The sequence below is a fragment of the Trichomonas vaginalis genome, chromosome I (assembly GCF_026262505.1).
Source record: "Trichomonas vaginalis G3 chromosome I, whole genome shotgun sequence".
Lineage (NCBI taxonomy): Eukaryota > Parabasalia > Trichomonadida > Trichomonadidae > Trichomonas > Trichomonas vaginalis.
In genome coordinates, this window is record NC_067203.1 from 26505676 (window position 1) to 26520585 (window position 14910).

The 14910-nt window shown below is 35.9% G+C and overlaps 9 protein-coding genes and 3 pseudogenes across 12 annotated transcripts, besides 3 other annotated features; 7 read left to right on the forward strand and 5 right to left on the reverse strand.

Moving 5' to 3' along the window:
• Positions 1-5899: part of a mobile genetic element that runs on past the window's edge.
• Positions 1-10300: part of a mobile genetic element that runs on past the window's edge.
• Positions 1-14910: part of a mobile genetic element that runs on past both edges of the window.
• On the reverse strand, positions 2146-2406 carry TVAGG3_1054480 (uncharacterized protein; the record flags this gene model as incomplete). The annotated part of the gene is made up of 1 exon (XM_051255844.1): positions 2146-2406. One exon carries the CDS (start codon positions 2404-2406, stop codon positions 2146-2148), a length of 261 nt encoding a protein of 86 aa, XP_051081418.1.
• On the forward strand, positions 2452-2879 carry TVAGG3_1054490 (annotated as a pseudogene). Its single transcript has one exon. A coding segment is annotated over exon 1 (428 nt).
• TVAGG3_1054500 (uncharacterized protein) lies at positions 4077-4481 on the forward strand (the record flags this gene model as incomplete). The annotated part of the gene is made up of 1 exon (XM_051255845.1): positions 4077-4481. One exon carries the CDS (start codon positions 4077-4079, stop codon positions 4479-4481), a length of 405 nt encoding a protein of 134 aa, XP_051081419.1.
• On the forward strand, positions 4512-4970 carry TVAGG3_1054510 (repellent protein 1 family; the record flags this gene model as incomplete). Its single annotated transcript, XM_051255846.1, has 1 exon — positions 4512-4970. One exon carries the CDS (start codon positions 4512-4514, stop codon positions 4968-4970), a length of 459 nt encoding a protein of 152 aa, XP_051081420.1.
• Positions 5019-5261, forward strand: TVAGG3_1054520 (uncharacterized protein; the record flags this gene model as incomplete). The annotated part of the gene is made up of 1 exon (XM_051255847.1): positions 5019-5261. The coding sequence occupies one exon, from the start codon at positions 5019-5021 to the stop codon at positions 5259-5261; it is 243 nt and encodes an 80-aa protein (XP_051081421.1).
• Positions 6060-6701, reverse strand: TVAGG3_1054530 (uncharacterized protein; the record flags this gene model as incomplete). The annotated part of the gene is made up of 1 exon (XM_051255848.1): positions 6060-6701. The coding sequence occupies one exon, from the start codon at positions 6699-6701 to the stop codon at positions 6060-6062; it is 642 nt and encodes a 213-aa protein (XP_051081422.1).
• On the forward strand, positions 7977-8797 carry TVAGG3_1054540 (annotated as a pseudogene). Its single transcript has one exon. A coding segment is annotated over exon 1 (821 nt).
• TVAGG3_1054550 lies at positions 9108-9471 on the forward strand (annotated as a pseudogene). The gene has a single exon. A coding segment is annotated over exon 1 (364 nt).
• On the forward strand, positions 10676-11359 carry TVAGG3_1054560 (HNH endonuclease family; the record flags this gene model as incomplete). Its single annotated transcript, XM_051255849.1, has 1 exon — positions 10676-11359. One exon carries the CDS (start codon positions 10676-10678, stop codon positions 11357-11359), a length of 684 nt encoding a protein of 227 aa, XP_051081423.1.
• On the reverse strand, positions 11408-11665 carry TVAGG3_1054570 (uncharacterized protein; the record flags this gene model as incomplete). Its single annotated transcript, XM_001321078.1, has 1 exon — positions 11408-11665. The coding sequence occupies one exon, from the start codon at positions 11663-11665 to the stop codon at positions 11408-11410; it is 258 nt and encodes an 85-aa protein (XP_001321113.1).
• TVAGG3_1054580 (DNA/RNA polymerases family) lies at positions 11697-12287 on the reverse strand (the record flags this gene model as incomplete). Its single annotated transcript, XM_051255850.1, has 1 exon — positions 11697-12287. The coding sequence occupies one exon, from the start codon at positions 12285-12287 to the stop codon at positions 11697-11699; it is 591 nt and encodes a 196-aa protein (XP_051081424.1).
• On the reverse strand, positions 12653-13501 carry TVAGG3_1054590 (uncharacterized protein; the record flags this gene model as incomplete). Its single annotated transcript, XM_051255851.1, has 1 exon — positions 12653-13501. The coding sequence occupies one exon, from the start codon at positions 13499-13501 to the stop codon at positions 12653-12655; it is 849 nt and encodes a 282-aa protein (XP_051081425.1).

Genomic DNA, 14910 nt, shown 5'->3' on the forward strand with positions numbered 1-14910 from the left:
TTTCTATCTATGTCGAAGAGAATAATGTGTGAAGTATTCTGTACTGCTGAAGATATGGGTCTTCAAATATTTTACCAGGACTGTGATAGCATGCATATTTTCAATGAAGACATACCACTTAGCAGAGTTTAAGAAGAGATACGGTAGAGAACTTATTGGTAAAACATTAGGTCAGTTCCATTCTGACTTCGCAGAAAAACACCTGGAAAACAAAGTTTAGCATACAAGTCAATATTTTGTGGAAAGAAGACTTACATAGACTTACTCACGAATGATTTAAATGAAGTTGCATTCCATGCACGTTGTAAAGGTGTAAAACAAGACGTTCTTGCTTTAACAGCTAATGAAATGTTTCCTGAAGCTATACAATGCTATTACAATGAAGATAAGAACATTCACATACCTGTTGGAACATATGACAAAGACTCTGAGTTCAGTTTAATGAAACTTTACAAAGCACTTCATGATGGTCAAGAGATTGGATTTGACTTATGTAAGTCTTCTAGTCCTTGCTTTGCTGAAAAGTTTAACTTCTCTAACGACTAAAACAAGCTTTATTCGTAAGTTGAAGTTCTGAGGTCATTTATTTTTGTCAGCAATGAGGTCATTCGTGATAAAAATAATGAGGTCATATATTTTTGTCATTTATGTATAACCATTGTCTCTCTTAAACTTTGCAATAGACAGCTTTGTTCTTCTTCCTTCTACATCTGTAATGTTTATATAATCTTTGCTATACTGTCTTAAGACATTCATTCGTCTGTATTGAGTTCCCATGAAATAGTAAAAGACATCTTCACTTGGGACATAGTAGTAATTTTCTAGAGTAAATTTAGAGTATTGTATAATTTCAACAGCATCTTCAGGAAGAGTGTCTACAATGTCAAACCAATAGCCATTCGAACCAGAAATATTTCTCATGTTTTGTCTTCTCGACACCCACCTTAAGTTTGAGATATGAAAGTCTCCTCTGTCTCTGTTTATATGGTCTAATTCTCGAAGTCCTTCAGGATTCGGTATAAATTGATTTGCAACAATTTTATGTTAAAGAGTTTATGTTTGTTTAAATAAACACAAATATAACCATCACCGTTGTCAAACTCACTTACAACTCTTTTGTTACTTATGCGCCTAATTGGATATGGGTACTCTGAAAAGATTTCATAGTCATTGTCATGTTCGAGTGTTTGCCAATGTCCTTCACCTTCCATGCCTTTCACTCAAATAAAAATTTTCAGAAAAAATAAAACTAGCGTAGATTTTATAAAACTGCGATGGTAGAGTTTAAGAGTTGTGCTTCAATGTAGAGACAGTCCTTATGGTCTGGAGGTAAGAACACTGGGCAGTTATGGTCATGAGTGGAGTACATGTCTATCCAAAACTCACGATTGAAGCCAGTAAGCTTGTAATATTTAGGGTTAGGAAGTGGTGAAGTTCTTGTATGACCAATGAACTCATTTTCAACGCCTTTGGCTATATTAGAGAAAAGAATAGCTTGCTTTCTATCCCAAATGCCAGGTGTTACAATCTTTGAAAATTCATTTTTCCTCGGAAGCATTGCATCATAATTGAAAACATTCTTGAAATCATCCACTTGGTTCAGAGATTTGAAATCTTATACGTAATGGATTTTCTTTCTCTTTAGCTACTTCATTGAATGGTGAATATATAACAAACTGACAGTCATGTGTTCCATCTTCATTTTCATTAAATTCATAATGAAAGTCTATAAGTTGTGGCTGACTACCTTCTTCTTTCAGTTGTGCAAAAAACTCACGTAAAGGCTGTAAAGTTTGTACTTCAATGTTGAACTTTTTCTCGAACATTTCATTGAAGGAAATCATACATTCTTGTAAAGTTGTATCGTCTTTAAAGTATTTGTATATGTGAATGTTTTGGACACTTAAAGACTGTTCGTCATTTTCTATCTCGACTTGAAGTATAAAGTCAACTTTCCTAAATGCACGTGTTATATACATAGATGTTATGCCAATGTACTTCACTTCATTTATGTTCACAATCCAGTCTGTTGGAAACTTAAAACGTTACTCTGTTCCCCTTTATTTTGACGTCAGGTGTTTCACTACTGAACGCAACAGATAAAGGTATTTGTCTATACATTTAATTCGGATAAAAATAAACCATTTACTCTTTCTTTGCTTCAGCTTCTTTAGCTTTTGCTTCAGCTTCTTCTCTAGCTTTCTTCGCCAGCAAACGTGGGTTCTTTTGTCTTCCAGCAGCTAATGCAGCAATTTGTTTTTCACTAAGTTTTCTCTTTGGTCTCTCTGGCTTTTGTTCTTGTTTTTGTTCCTTCAGTTCGGATAAAATTTGCTCGCGAATTTCTTTCTTCAATGCTTCAACATCTATGACCCCTTGGGTCTTGTCCATATGACTTGTCTGAGTCATTTGACTGCAGATAAAAAATAAAATTAAAACTTTAACCGATGTAAAATGAGCTTGTCAAAATCAGAGCGAGAGTCTATTATATTAAATGACGCAAGAGGAATACAACATCCTTTCTATTACGTAAGTCAGAGTAAAGATGTAAAATATACGTAAGAAAAAGAAAGGTTCCATTAGCGAATGCAGAGAGCGACAACATTAAGGTGTATGGCACCGAGGGCGAAGCCCATATAAAACCTTCTATTCAAACTGAAAAGTCAATAGAACAAGAAGAAAAGAAGCCAGATGTTCTTTCAATAACGAACCAAGAGCTTATTGCAAAGTTCGTGAATTTCATTGAAAAGCAAACCGAGTCAAAGAACCCTGACCCACCAGTGAAAGAAGTTGAGACAAAAGAGAATGTACAGTTCATTGAAAATGTCAAGAAACAACTTCCACCACAAATGCCAAGAAGAAGAGTGAGAATAATGAAGTAAATAGATATTTTTATCCGAAGTAAATACATGCAGAACGAACAGTTAAACGAATTTACTCCAGCAGAGCATATTCATCAGATTCGCTCATATTTCGATATCATAGACAATGCAGTTCAAAATTGTGACACTAATAGAAAATATTCTGACGCAAAGATTCCATCAAACCTGGAACTGCTAAAGAACAACATGGTAACATTCAATCTCTCACCTCCTGGTGAAAAATAGTTGGACCTTTACAATACATTCATTACGTATAAAATGGAAGGTCAATTTATTGCAGATAAAGAAATTGGTTCAGGTTCCAATAAAACAAAACCCACCAGGATTTTGGATTGGTTTCGATGACGCTTTCTATGCAGTTGCTGGATATCAAATCCTTGCAAATGGTCGTATCGTATATTCTCAAGACACGCACGAGAAGAAGCATATATAACTTCAAACTCACAAACTAACCGAACAAATAAAGAAAGTAGATGTTTTCTCAAAGACTCGACATGAAAGATGTATGGAGTCATTCGGGAACATGCAGCAGAACAGGACAAATTGTTAGTGGTCCAATTACAGCAGGAAAATCATTTGATTTTAAGCTTCGTTAAGAATTCCTGTTAGAAAGTTTTTACCATTAGAAGCTATAAGATTTATTCCTGCATTTGCTGTAACATTCAGCTTAAAGTAAAGTTCAGTAGCGACGCCTTACAATGCACATCTATATCTGTAAATGATATCATTGCTTTCAATCCAACTCTTAAAGTTGCATTTGCTTCAGATTCAACTCCACCGACAATAAATTTGTTCCATGGAATGAACCATTCACTATGATAACGAAGGCAATAGAAGCTAGTGGAACAGTTACTATTACAACTGTAACCCAGCAACTATTTCGAACAAAGATGGATTTTAATGAATGTTTCATTCATCCAAAGTCATTCTCTTTAGACCCTAACATTTATACAGAACTTGTAGAACATTATACAAACGAGGCTTTATGTTTTTCCTGTTAAAGTTATGGATTGGATTCCTATGGACGGTTCATTCTCAAAGAATACAGATAGTTCAAGTGCAACATTTACAGCAGCTTATACGCCTATTAATGTTAAAAGTATTTGGGCACTATTTAGAAAGAAAGACAACTATTATGTTAATTTTGAGAACCCTAAGTTTAAATATCTTCAGCTTTCCATGGGAGCTTATGGAAATATGCCTGCAGAACCTGAAAAATCATATGGACCTGTATTTTATGAAATGGTTGCGAACGCTTGCAATACAAACAATGATATGATTGGATTTAATGAAGATGTTATGAGGTCATTGGTGGATGATGGTAGTGTGGAACATAAATGGGATAGCTATGACAACACACATTTCTTATGTGGTTTTCCAACAGAAGTGGACTTTTGCTTCCAGCAAGGTCAAACATCTACTGCTCCAATAACATACAAATTGTCTGTTAAAGGACCTATTGAACTAGCAACTGAAAACGTACCAAAGCCACTTATTGGATTTATGAGGGATTGTTGCTTTGCAATACAAGTAAGACAGTCAGGCATACCAATAATAAGACTTGACGACTATAACTTAGCAACTGACGACAGTGAGGAATAAAGGATGAACGTTTATTTTTAAAGCTTATAAATGAGTTCTTCATCAAGCTCTCGTGAACCTTCACCATCTATGAAACAAACTTTACCAAACGATTATGGAGCACCTATTGAATATTTCTTACGAGCTGCACAATGGCAAAGAGCAGTCTCACCAAGGTTAGGTGTTCCACCAGCTCCTGTCAAAAATAGCATTTGGTCAAGTCCTTATATAAAATATGGTCTCCCACTAGGTTTGCTAGCTACAGCAGGAGCAGTAATGATGTTGAAAAGAAATAAAGCAAATGTTGTAAATAATACTGAAGTAGATGAAGTTAAACAAACTCCGACACCATCGCCAAAACCAACGCCTTCACAAACAACACCTTCAATGACTCCTGAACCTATGGAATTACAAACTCCTGTTCAAAAGTCAACTCCAAAACCGACTCCAACATTTAAACCAGAACCTACACCACAAATAAATCGTAAAACTCATGCGTTTCCTTACTGAAAAAATAACGTTATTTTTATTTAATATTAAAATTTTTATTTGATTGAAATGACGACTAAAGTCACTGAAGCAATGAAACAAAAGTTTTTGGTAGAATACATTAAATCAGGAATTATTCCAGAAGGTTTTTACATTCATACTATGAAGGATGGTAGAGTTCAGTTTAAAAAGATAAAGCAACCATTAGATAAAGAAGGAATTTTGAGAAAGATTAAACTTCATGAGGACAACATTGCTGAACTTAAGAAGAAGTTAGAAGAGTTGGAGAAAGCAGACGACAGTGAGGAATAAAGCAATGAATTCAACAGGGTAGAAATGAGGTTAGAAATCGGGTTAGATCTCACCACTTCACCTAAATTTATTTTTGTGCTATGTTTTCATACGTGTGAGGGTGGTGATATCATTTATTTTTATTTTATTTTTTAAAATTATTTTTATTTATTTGGATGTAATGACAGAACAAAAGCAACTCATACAAATCAAAACATATAACAAACATACATTTAAACATTTATTCTTCCTTCCTGAGCATAACATGTTCTTTCAAATACATCCGAGACCAGTTGACTTTTCATTGACTGTTTATAAAGATAGAAATAGTTATATCATTAAACCATACGATGACGAAGGTAAGTTATGTAAATTGTACGTTAAGAAGTTAGAGAAAGTTTATGGCTTCAAGTATGACTACAATAGGGTTAACACTGATGATGAAGATATTGAGGAAAATTTATGAGAACATTAGTGAAGTTGTTAGTGAGAACGATAGTGAGGTGAAATTGTTGGCGGCTTTGTAAATATTTAAGGTTAAGTTAGTTTTTGCGTTCATGTTGTAAAATATACGTTAACGGTTTTGTAAAGTGTCAAATTCACAAGTATTGGGTAAGGTGGAACGCAGTGCCACCATACCCAAGACTTGTATACTAACTTTGTGTTAGTGAAAACTGCACCAAGTCAATAAGATTAGGTTTGCATTATGAAGATGAGTTCGATACTGTTGAAGAAGTTTTGGATAGATATTACAAATTGCTAACTTGAAATTTTTTTGACTGACGGCGCAAAGCGCCAAGACCGAAGGTCCTGACTGCTTTAATTTACTAAAACATATTTCAAGCAAAGTTTATATTCTGTTGAAAGTTTTGTATATTCATTCGAATATTTATACTTAAACTCAACTCCTGTAGTTCCTGGTGTTTCAATGATGCGGATGTTACCTATTTTCATGAATGGTGGCGTTTGACCACAGCATTCGATTTCAGGGTCGAGATAGTCAATGACACATTGTTTCCCTGTTATTCGTGAGATAACATTTTCAAGGTCCTCCTTTGTTAGAATTATTTGGTTCTTGCTTATAAGATTTGTCAAAAGCTTCTTATCGTCTTTGAGTAAAATTGTTTGGTATAACTGAAGAAGGTAATGGTCTACGTTATCTGAAGGATTTGTTTGAACATTTGTGTAAGGATTGTCGTTGGCTTCTCTTGAAAGAATTTGGTCCAGTGGTGGATACTCTAACTTAACATCTGATGTAGTGTTAGCGTTTGAAGCTGTGTTTAAATTCACGGCGCCATGCTCCAAGACCGAAGGTCCCGACTTAAGTTCTGGTTCTTTTTCTTTCAAACACTCTGAACTATAGTTCTTTATGACAATATTGTTTGTCGTTCGTGAGTCAACATTTGATGTTGGTTCAATTGGAACATTAACGGCACCAGCTAAGATGGATTTGCTTCTCATTTCATATAGAATAAAAACCTTTTATATGTATGAAATGAACAATATACTCGACAAGGGTTTGAATGTAAAGCTAACGAATGAAAATATTGTTGAATTCACTGAGACAGGTGCTGTGTATAAAGATGTAGAACTACTGAACAAAAGAGCTAAGGGAAGAAGCAGGAATATGAACAAAGGGTGGAAGCTATAAAAATTTATGTCAATGATGGCTCAGGAGGTTCAAACATAAAGTATGCAGAAAGTTATAGAGTTTATGCTCTCAAAGGTGAAAAGCCTTCATTTAAGAACAGCTATTCTAACGCATATCCTCAAAAGCTAACGGATGGGGAAGTGGATGATATGAATGATAGCAAAAATATTAACAGAAATGGCGACAGAGATGCATGGAATTTGTTTACCATCAGTCAATTGAAGGTTAAACTTTAAAACAATGTTGGTCGTTCCCATGGAATATTTTTGACTTTAATGGTATTAGTCATGATATGAATCTCAAGGTATGAACGAGGAGAGATGAGAGACTTATATGCTTCCCAAATTTCTTCAAAAGGTAAATGTTATACCTGACTGTTTCCAAATGAGTTCAATATCATAACGTGAGAAACCTTGAAAGATAACGAAGTCAGTTATGAGACGTTTTATGTTTAAAGCTAAAAACCTCCATGTTTGCATAAGTATTGCTACAGTTAAGTGGTAATGTCTGACTTTAGTAATGATGTTAGCTAATGGTGAGTCTGGTTTTGACACTAAACCTTTTCCGGCGAAGTCGTCACAAACGAGCAGAGTGTTTGAAGGATATTTTTTGAAGGGGTATTTTGAAAGTTTTGACAGAATGTAGTTTGTAAGTTGTTTCATATCGTAAACTCCTGAGTACTGACGTAAGTGGTGTTTGTCAATAATTCTTTCCATCTCCTCAGAAGTCTTTTGCATTCCTGACTGTATAAATTCAACGATGGCATAATATTTCCTCTTACGTCGAATGTAACGTTGAAGAAATTCAATGAGTTCACTGTCTGGAACTTTAACGACAGAGGCTTGAACTTTTGACATAAATGTTTTCGCTGTTGAGTCATAGAGTCTGAAGTTGCTGATATAATGATTTGGTCATAATATGAGTCATTTCCTAAACGTTCTGTTATGAGTATATGACGAATGAGGTTAAATGTCTTACCTGAACCCATCTTTCCACAATAGAAATAAACGCCATTTGAACAGAACTCATAATCTTTGCTGAAAGGAAGAATAAGAGAAGAGTTAAGTTTGTCTGTCGTTTCATTCATGTCTTCATCTACGTCATGTATTAAATGCTTCATTTTATCTCCATTAAAAATGCAAGTCAGAAATATTCAGAACATAGCACCGAGTCTAACTGACAAGAGTATAAAGATATACTATGAACACGTTATGATGAAACCTACCAAAATTCAAGAAAGTCAGTATACTTATGAATATCCAAGACACTGGGTAGAGTATGTAGGAGGTGAGAAAGCTATTGAAATCAGACAGGTTCGAAGTATTCCAGCAGGAAGAACAATATTATTGAAGAACTTTAATGTTTTGAGGTATAATGATGAAACAAAAAAGCAAGATAGTTTCCCTGTTGCTGTGTATGTGAACTTAGACACAGGAGATGACATGAAAGTTTTTAATACAAAGCTTCAAACGGTAGTGAGAGAACAACTGACTGCGGAAGGGCATCCATTACCTTCAGAAGTTACCATAGCATATAATTTTGAAACAAACTCAATAGATTTTAAAGTCATCTCTGCAAAGAAGTCAGGTTTTACATTTAATGAAGCAGATGTATATTCGAATGAAAACTTCAAAGCTATTGCATGGTTAGATAATGACGATTGCTTTAAGAAAATATTTAAATACAGTGACTCAACGATGTCAATAGATGACCTTCGTGGAATGTTACCATCGACGTTTACAGTAGAAGGTTCAGCAGGACTGCTTACAAGATTGTCAATTGGTGGTATTTGGTCTCGTGAGAACATTGTTATAAAATCCAGTATAAGTGAATTTGCTGAAGAATCTATATTATGTCTTTCAAACTATATGTATTCGCCGCCGAAGCATTATAGTATAACAAACTTTGTCAGTAAGTTTAACATAAGACTTGTTGAACCTTCTTCAATGAAAGATGTTGTGCTACCTAAAGATGGAAAGGATGGACTCATTATTGAAATGATTTTAATTGCATATTAAATGAGCTTGTTCTTGAAGGTCATTCATGATGAAATAACTGTTGTAGAAGATGTTAGCAATTGTTCAGACATTTTGAAGCGTATAGATGAGATAAGAAAGAAGTTTATGAATGAGAACGTTTATGTTTCATTGACTTTCTCCAGTAACGAGAACTTTTATGAGATAATATTGAAGAGAGATGATTTTAATATGGTGTAAATGGTAGCTTGGGCAGCTTTAGGCGCAATGGGAACAAAAGCATTAGCATTTGGAGCAAAAGCACTTGGAGCTTATGACGCAGTAAATAAAATGAGTGGAGGAAGGGTTTCAAAGAACTTAGATGCAAATAAAGGGAAGATTGGAGGCTGGGTTGCAAAGAAGTTAAGATTAAATAAAATAGGGCTCATAAATAAAGCATCCAATTTGGTTGCGACTGAGTCAGAAAATGCTTTAGGAAAGGACGATGAGTTTGCAAAACACGCAAAAGACTTTAATGACCAGATGAAAGGTGAAACAATGCATTTAAATAGATTCGATGGAACTAAAGAAAATGTTTCTTCTCCACCAGTAGTTCTTCCGTATGGTCCCTATGGAATGTATGGAAACCCTTACGAAAGACCATTTGACCCATTGACTGGTGGAAGTAATTGGTATCATTACGGCCGAAGAAGAAAGACAGTCAAGTTGGAGACAGACGTGAAGAAAGCAACTAAAAAGAAACCAAGGAAGAGAGTTATAAAGCAATGAATTCAACATGGTGAAAAAAGAGGTGAAAAAAGAGGTGAGATCTCACCAATTCACCTAAATTTATTTTTGTGCTATGTTTTCATACGTGTGGGAGTGGTGATATCATTAATTTTTAAGTTTATTTTTACTGAAAATTTTTATTTGGATGTAAATGACAGAACAAAAGCAACTCATTCGAATTCCACAGTATAACAAACATACATTTAAACATTTATTCTTCCTTCCTGAGCATAACATGTTCTTTCAAATACATCCGAGACCAGTTGACTTTTCATTGACTGTGTATAAAGATAGAAATAGTTATATCATTAAACCATACGATGACGAAGGTAAGTTATGTAAATTGTACGTTAAGAAGTTAGAGAAAGTTTATGGCTTCAAGTATGACTACAATAGGGTTAACACTGATGATGAAGATATTGAGGAAAATTTATGAGAACATTAGTGAAGTCGTTAGTGAGAACGATAGTGAGAACGTTTATTTTTACATTAGTGAGTTCGTTAGTGAGGTGAAGTGGTTGGCGGTTTTGTAAATATTTAAGGTTAGATTAGTGTTGTCGTTTGTGTTGTAAAATATACGTTAATGGTTTTGTAAAGTGTCAAATTCACATATAATGAGTAAGGTGGAACACAGTGCCGCCGTACCCTTGATATGTTTACTAACTACTTCTAAACTACGAAGCTATACTCCAAAAGTTAGCAGAAATGAGAAGACTTTACCAGAGCTACTTACATGTAAGGGACTTACCTTCAAGCAGTCCGACCAAAGATGAATTTTCTGACATTGTCCCAATTTTGTCCGAAAGTCAGCTCAGATGTTTTGAACTGCTCCCAACATATCCAGAATATGAAAATTTGCCTGAACTCTTTCGGTTCCTCAAAAAACGTTTTTTGGTTCTCATGTTCGAAACTTTTATCGGAAGAGACAACAAACGTTCAGAAGAAGAGCAAGATATTATTTTAAACTTGTTGTATGACTTAACTGTCATAACCAGCTTTTTGAAGTAAAACCGTCATTCTCAAACCACTTCATTTTTTCGATGTCCGAACAAGCACCGAAGCCAAACTCAATGGAAGATGTCCTTTCAAGGTTGCCAGACAAGCGCCCAGTTCAACTTCAAATTATGAATTTGAAAGCTCATCTGACAAACACCATTAAGACTCTCCAAAGTAGTCTTATGACAGAGATGAAGGAACTTAAAGGTGAGTTCCTCATGAACCAAGCTTCCAATGAGAAAGTCCTGAACGATTTCTCAGAATCGTTGCGCAATTACGAGAGAGAGAACCGAGACCTTGCCAGACTCATCTACCGTTTCTTCGAAGAGATAGACGCCATCTGGAAGGTACTCGGAAAGGACAGAACATGCAACACCGTACTTCGTGAGTACCAAATTGAAGAAGGAATTGTCGAGGAAGAAGAGGAAGAAGAGGAAGAAGAGAAACACGAAGAAGAGGAAGTTTGGGCAACCCTTGTTGCCGATGACGCTTACGAAATTTCCCAACCCTACCCATACCAAATCCGCAACAAGGAGACAGGTAAGGTTCTTACCCCAGTCCTCAACAACTTGGGACACTTGAACCTTAACCTTCGGAATCGCGGTTCAATCTCCATGGGCAAGCTTGTCGCAATTCAATGGGTTCCAAATCCAGACAAGAAGACGAAGGTCAGACACATTGACGGTGACAAGCTCAACAACCGTAAGGAGAACCTCGAGTGGTTCTAAGAGAAAAAATATTTATTTTAGGGGGAAACCCCAAGTAAATTTAAGTTTTTATTTTTGGTATTGGTACCAATTTTGGAATGTGAAGACCACATCCCAACCTCTGTACGTGAGTCTTGGGTCCACGTCTAAGACCCTTCTGTAGCAATTCCAAGCCCGAGCAAATTCAATTGTCAACCACTCGTCTCCTCTGTAGTCTTCAATCCATTCTTTGAAGAGACGGTTGAGTTCGAGCCTGGAATATCTCTTGCCTGGTACCAACACCAACATTTGGTTGAACTGGACGAAGCGCTCAGGGATGTACGCCATTAAAAAAATGTCACTTTTTTGAAAAACGTTTTTACTTCATGCAATGTTTAACTATTTCACCATCTTCTTTAACACCCCAGTACTTACGCTTGGAGAGGACATGAACTTCGGTGAAAATTTTGTCCAATTTGAATTGACCCATCTTTTCACCGACCATTCCCATTTCAATGAGTTTGTTGTATCCTTCTTCGTTCGTCATGAGTGCGTCAATGTTCTCATAGTAAACCTTGACTTTCGATTTGACTTCCGAGAAGAACTCATTGAAGTTGTCAAGGACTGCCTTTGCGAACTGAGGGTAAGACCAATGTTCGACAATAGGTTTTAATGTGGTTACTAAGCCACTTTGACCTTGAGTGAATTCGTACTTCAAAACAAAAGGAGAAAACCTTTCAACAAAGTTGTCGACCTTCTCATAATGTTTACTCTTCATCTCTTGAGGTTTCTTAATGGAATATCCCCATGTCGAATTCATAAGAAACTTGAGTGTCATTGCAAGTTTGGGGTTTGAAGCTTTCCTAATATCATACAGTTGTTGTATGACTTTTCCAACTGTATAGTTCCTTCCCGGGAACTCACCATCTTCGTTTGGAATTCCAGTCGGAATATATTGGACAAACCTCATGTATGCAGCGTTAAGGTCGACATAGTATATCTTTTCATCTGAGTCGAACTTGTCGCAACCAATTGGTCCAGTTTGTGGAAATTCAAGTGAGTCTCTTATCTTCTGAGAAACTTCTCCTGTTATCTCATAAACATCGTCGAAGCAACCTGTTTCATATAAAACCTTCTGACCTAACTCAGATGCTCTCCAATACAATTTGACGTCAATTGGATGTCTCAATGGAAGTTTGTTTATAGCATCTTGAAGTTCTTGCAACCTCATTGGAAGTTCTTCTGGTTCAGGTTGGTATCCGAACAAACCAACTCCTTGTGGAACTGTGTACTTCTTTTGTACTAGAACTTTGTCTGGAACAACTTTTGGTCTTGCTAACAATGAAAAGTTGTTTCGTCTTTTGGTACAAAAGTTTCTGTCAGCTTGTCATCTGGAATTGGTTCCAACAAACCTTTCTCGAAAAGAATGTTTACAGCTCTGACAATGTTGCACTTACTTTTACCAAAGAATGGGTTTGTAAGACTTTCGTTCAACATGAAGTGGTTGTGGACAATTACAATCTTCAACCATGGTAAGTCTTTGTCAACAACATAGTCGTCATGTGAAGAACCTTTAGCTGTAGGTATGTTGACTCGGATATTGACATTTGCCAACGGTGCAATTTTTGCCAATTGACCTCTGAGAATGTACCTTGTCTTCACACATGACTCAAGATACTTCATCTTCTCATCTGTAACAAGACCAGAGTTCCTGAGACATGTAAGAATGCAAGGTTCGTTGACAATTGTTTCAATTGAATTGTAAATTCCATACCTTGTCAAGTCAATGTCAGACTTATTTATGAAGGGGAAGTATCCAGCATGTTGTCTGACTGCTTGAGGGTTAGGTTGGTACCATTCGAACTTGACACTTGCAATTCCTTCAATTGCATTCAAAATGTCTGAGTCGGAGTCAACCATTTGTTCTCTCTTTGTAGTCTTGAAAGCGTCAAGAAGTTTTGCGGCTGTTTGTTCATTGCCATGTGCATAGTAATGTGACCATCCAAATCTGTTATGGTCAATCTGAGATTGTGTCCTTTTTATTTCCGTCTTGAATTGCAGCAAGTACTCCCTGAAGCCTTCTTTGTTCTTTCCTTCGTCAAAGTTTACTGTAAAGGTTCGACCAGATGTAATTTGACTTCTAACTTCACGATACTTTTCATATGCATATCTTGTTCTTTCCATGGGAGCATGTGCGTCTTCACCTTTTCCTTTTTTCCTTCTCAAAGGATGCAATTGTTCGTCATGTTTCCAGTAGAATCTGGCAAGCCGTCGTGTCCTTCAACTTGAGGTTCACTAACATCGAAAGGCATGTCCATAAGACGTTCTTCTTCTAACCTCTCTAGTCTGTTTGGATAATTGGCACGTGCTGTTTCCAAATCTAATTCGTAGGTCAGACCAGCCAGTTTTGTCATAGACTTTTATGGTCTTCCTTTCTTATATTTAAACTTCTTCGAAACTCTCCAACCATATCTTTGTAACTCTGCTTTTATTCTAGCAGACTTTCTGTCCATTTATATGGGGGCATTTTTATAAAAATAAAAAAATATTTTTTTTTACTTTACATAACCGCCTGCTGCCATAAGTCTTTGACGCCAACCCATACCAGCTAATGAAGGTTGACTTGGTTTAGTTTGGAAACTAAACTTTGGTTTTGGTTTATCTTCAGTTTTTGGTTTTCTTCTTCTTCTATGGTTTTTCGTCACTTTTCGGTTCCTCTGACTTTACTTCACTTGCAGGAACAGTTGTGTCGTCAACATCTTCATAAATATCATATGTCATTTGTTTTTGTTTTCCTTTCAACTTTTTGTGTTTGTTGTAAAGTTTAGAATATTTCGACTCTAAGTCAATGAGATGTTCTATAATGAACTGTTGGTCAGTGAAGTAAACTTTTCCATCTGTTGTCTCGAAAGCTCCTTCAGACTTCAATATTTTATTTGTGAGAGTCTGTTTCTTTTTTGAGATACTAGCCGTTCCATTTCTATGAAAAGTGACTTTATAGTTAGGGTTTGTATTTCCAGACCTGGCACTTTCTATTATTGAATTTTTCTCTTCATCTGTAAGTTCTTTGACAGGTTTTGACAATGGTTCTGAACTTTTTGTTTGTGGTGTCAAATCTACCGTTTCAACTTCTTCGGTCATTTCATCTCAGTAAAAAATTTTAATTTGGTTTGTTTTCAACTGGTTGTTTAGGTTTTTTAAGTCGGTCTAAAACTTCCTGAGGTATAGGAAGAACTTTACAAACACGTGGTGTAAAAGGTGGTCTTCCATGACTTATTCTGTTTAAAGCTGCATTGTTCATTTCATCTCAATAAAAAACTTTACATTCTCCACGTTTGAAGCGGTTGAGGTTGGTTATTGTTTACCCACTGTTGTGCATGGTTATATCCTCTGTTAAAGAATCTTTCACCTTGGTCCATATAGTGTCCTGCTTGGTTATAGTAGTCATTTGCTTTGTTATAATAGTTTCCTGCTTGTCTTCCTACATTGTCCATCCATCCTTGAACTTTTCCTCTTGTTTCAGGATTTGGAATAAGATTTGTTGCATCTCGTGCTACATCCCAACCTTTCTGTACAGTTTGTATAATAGGTTG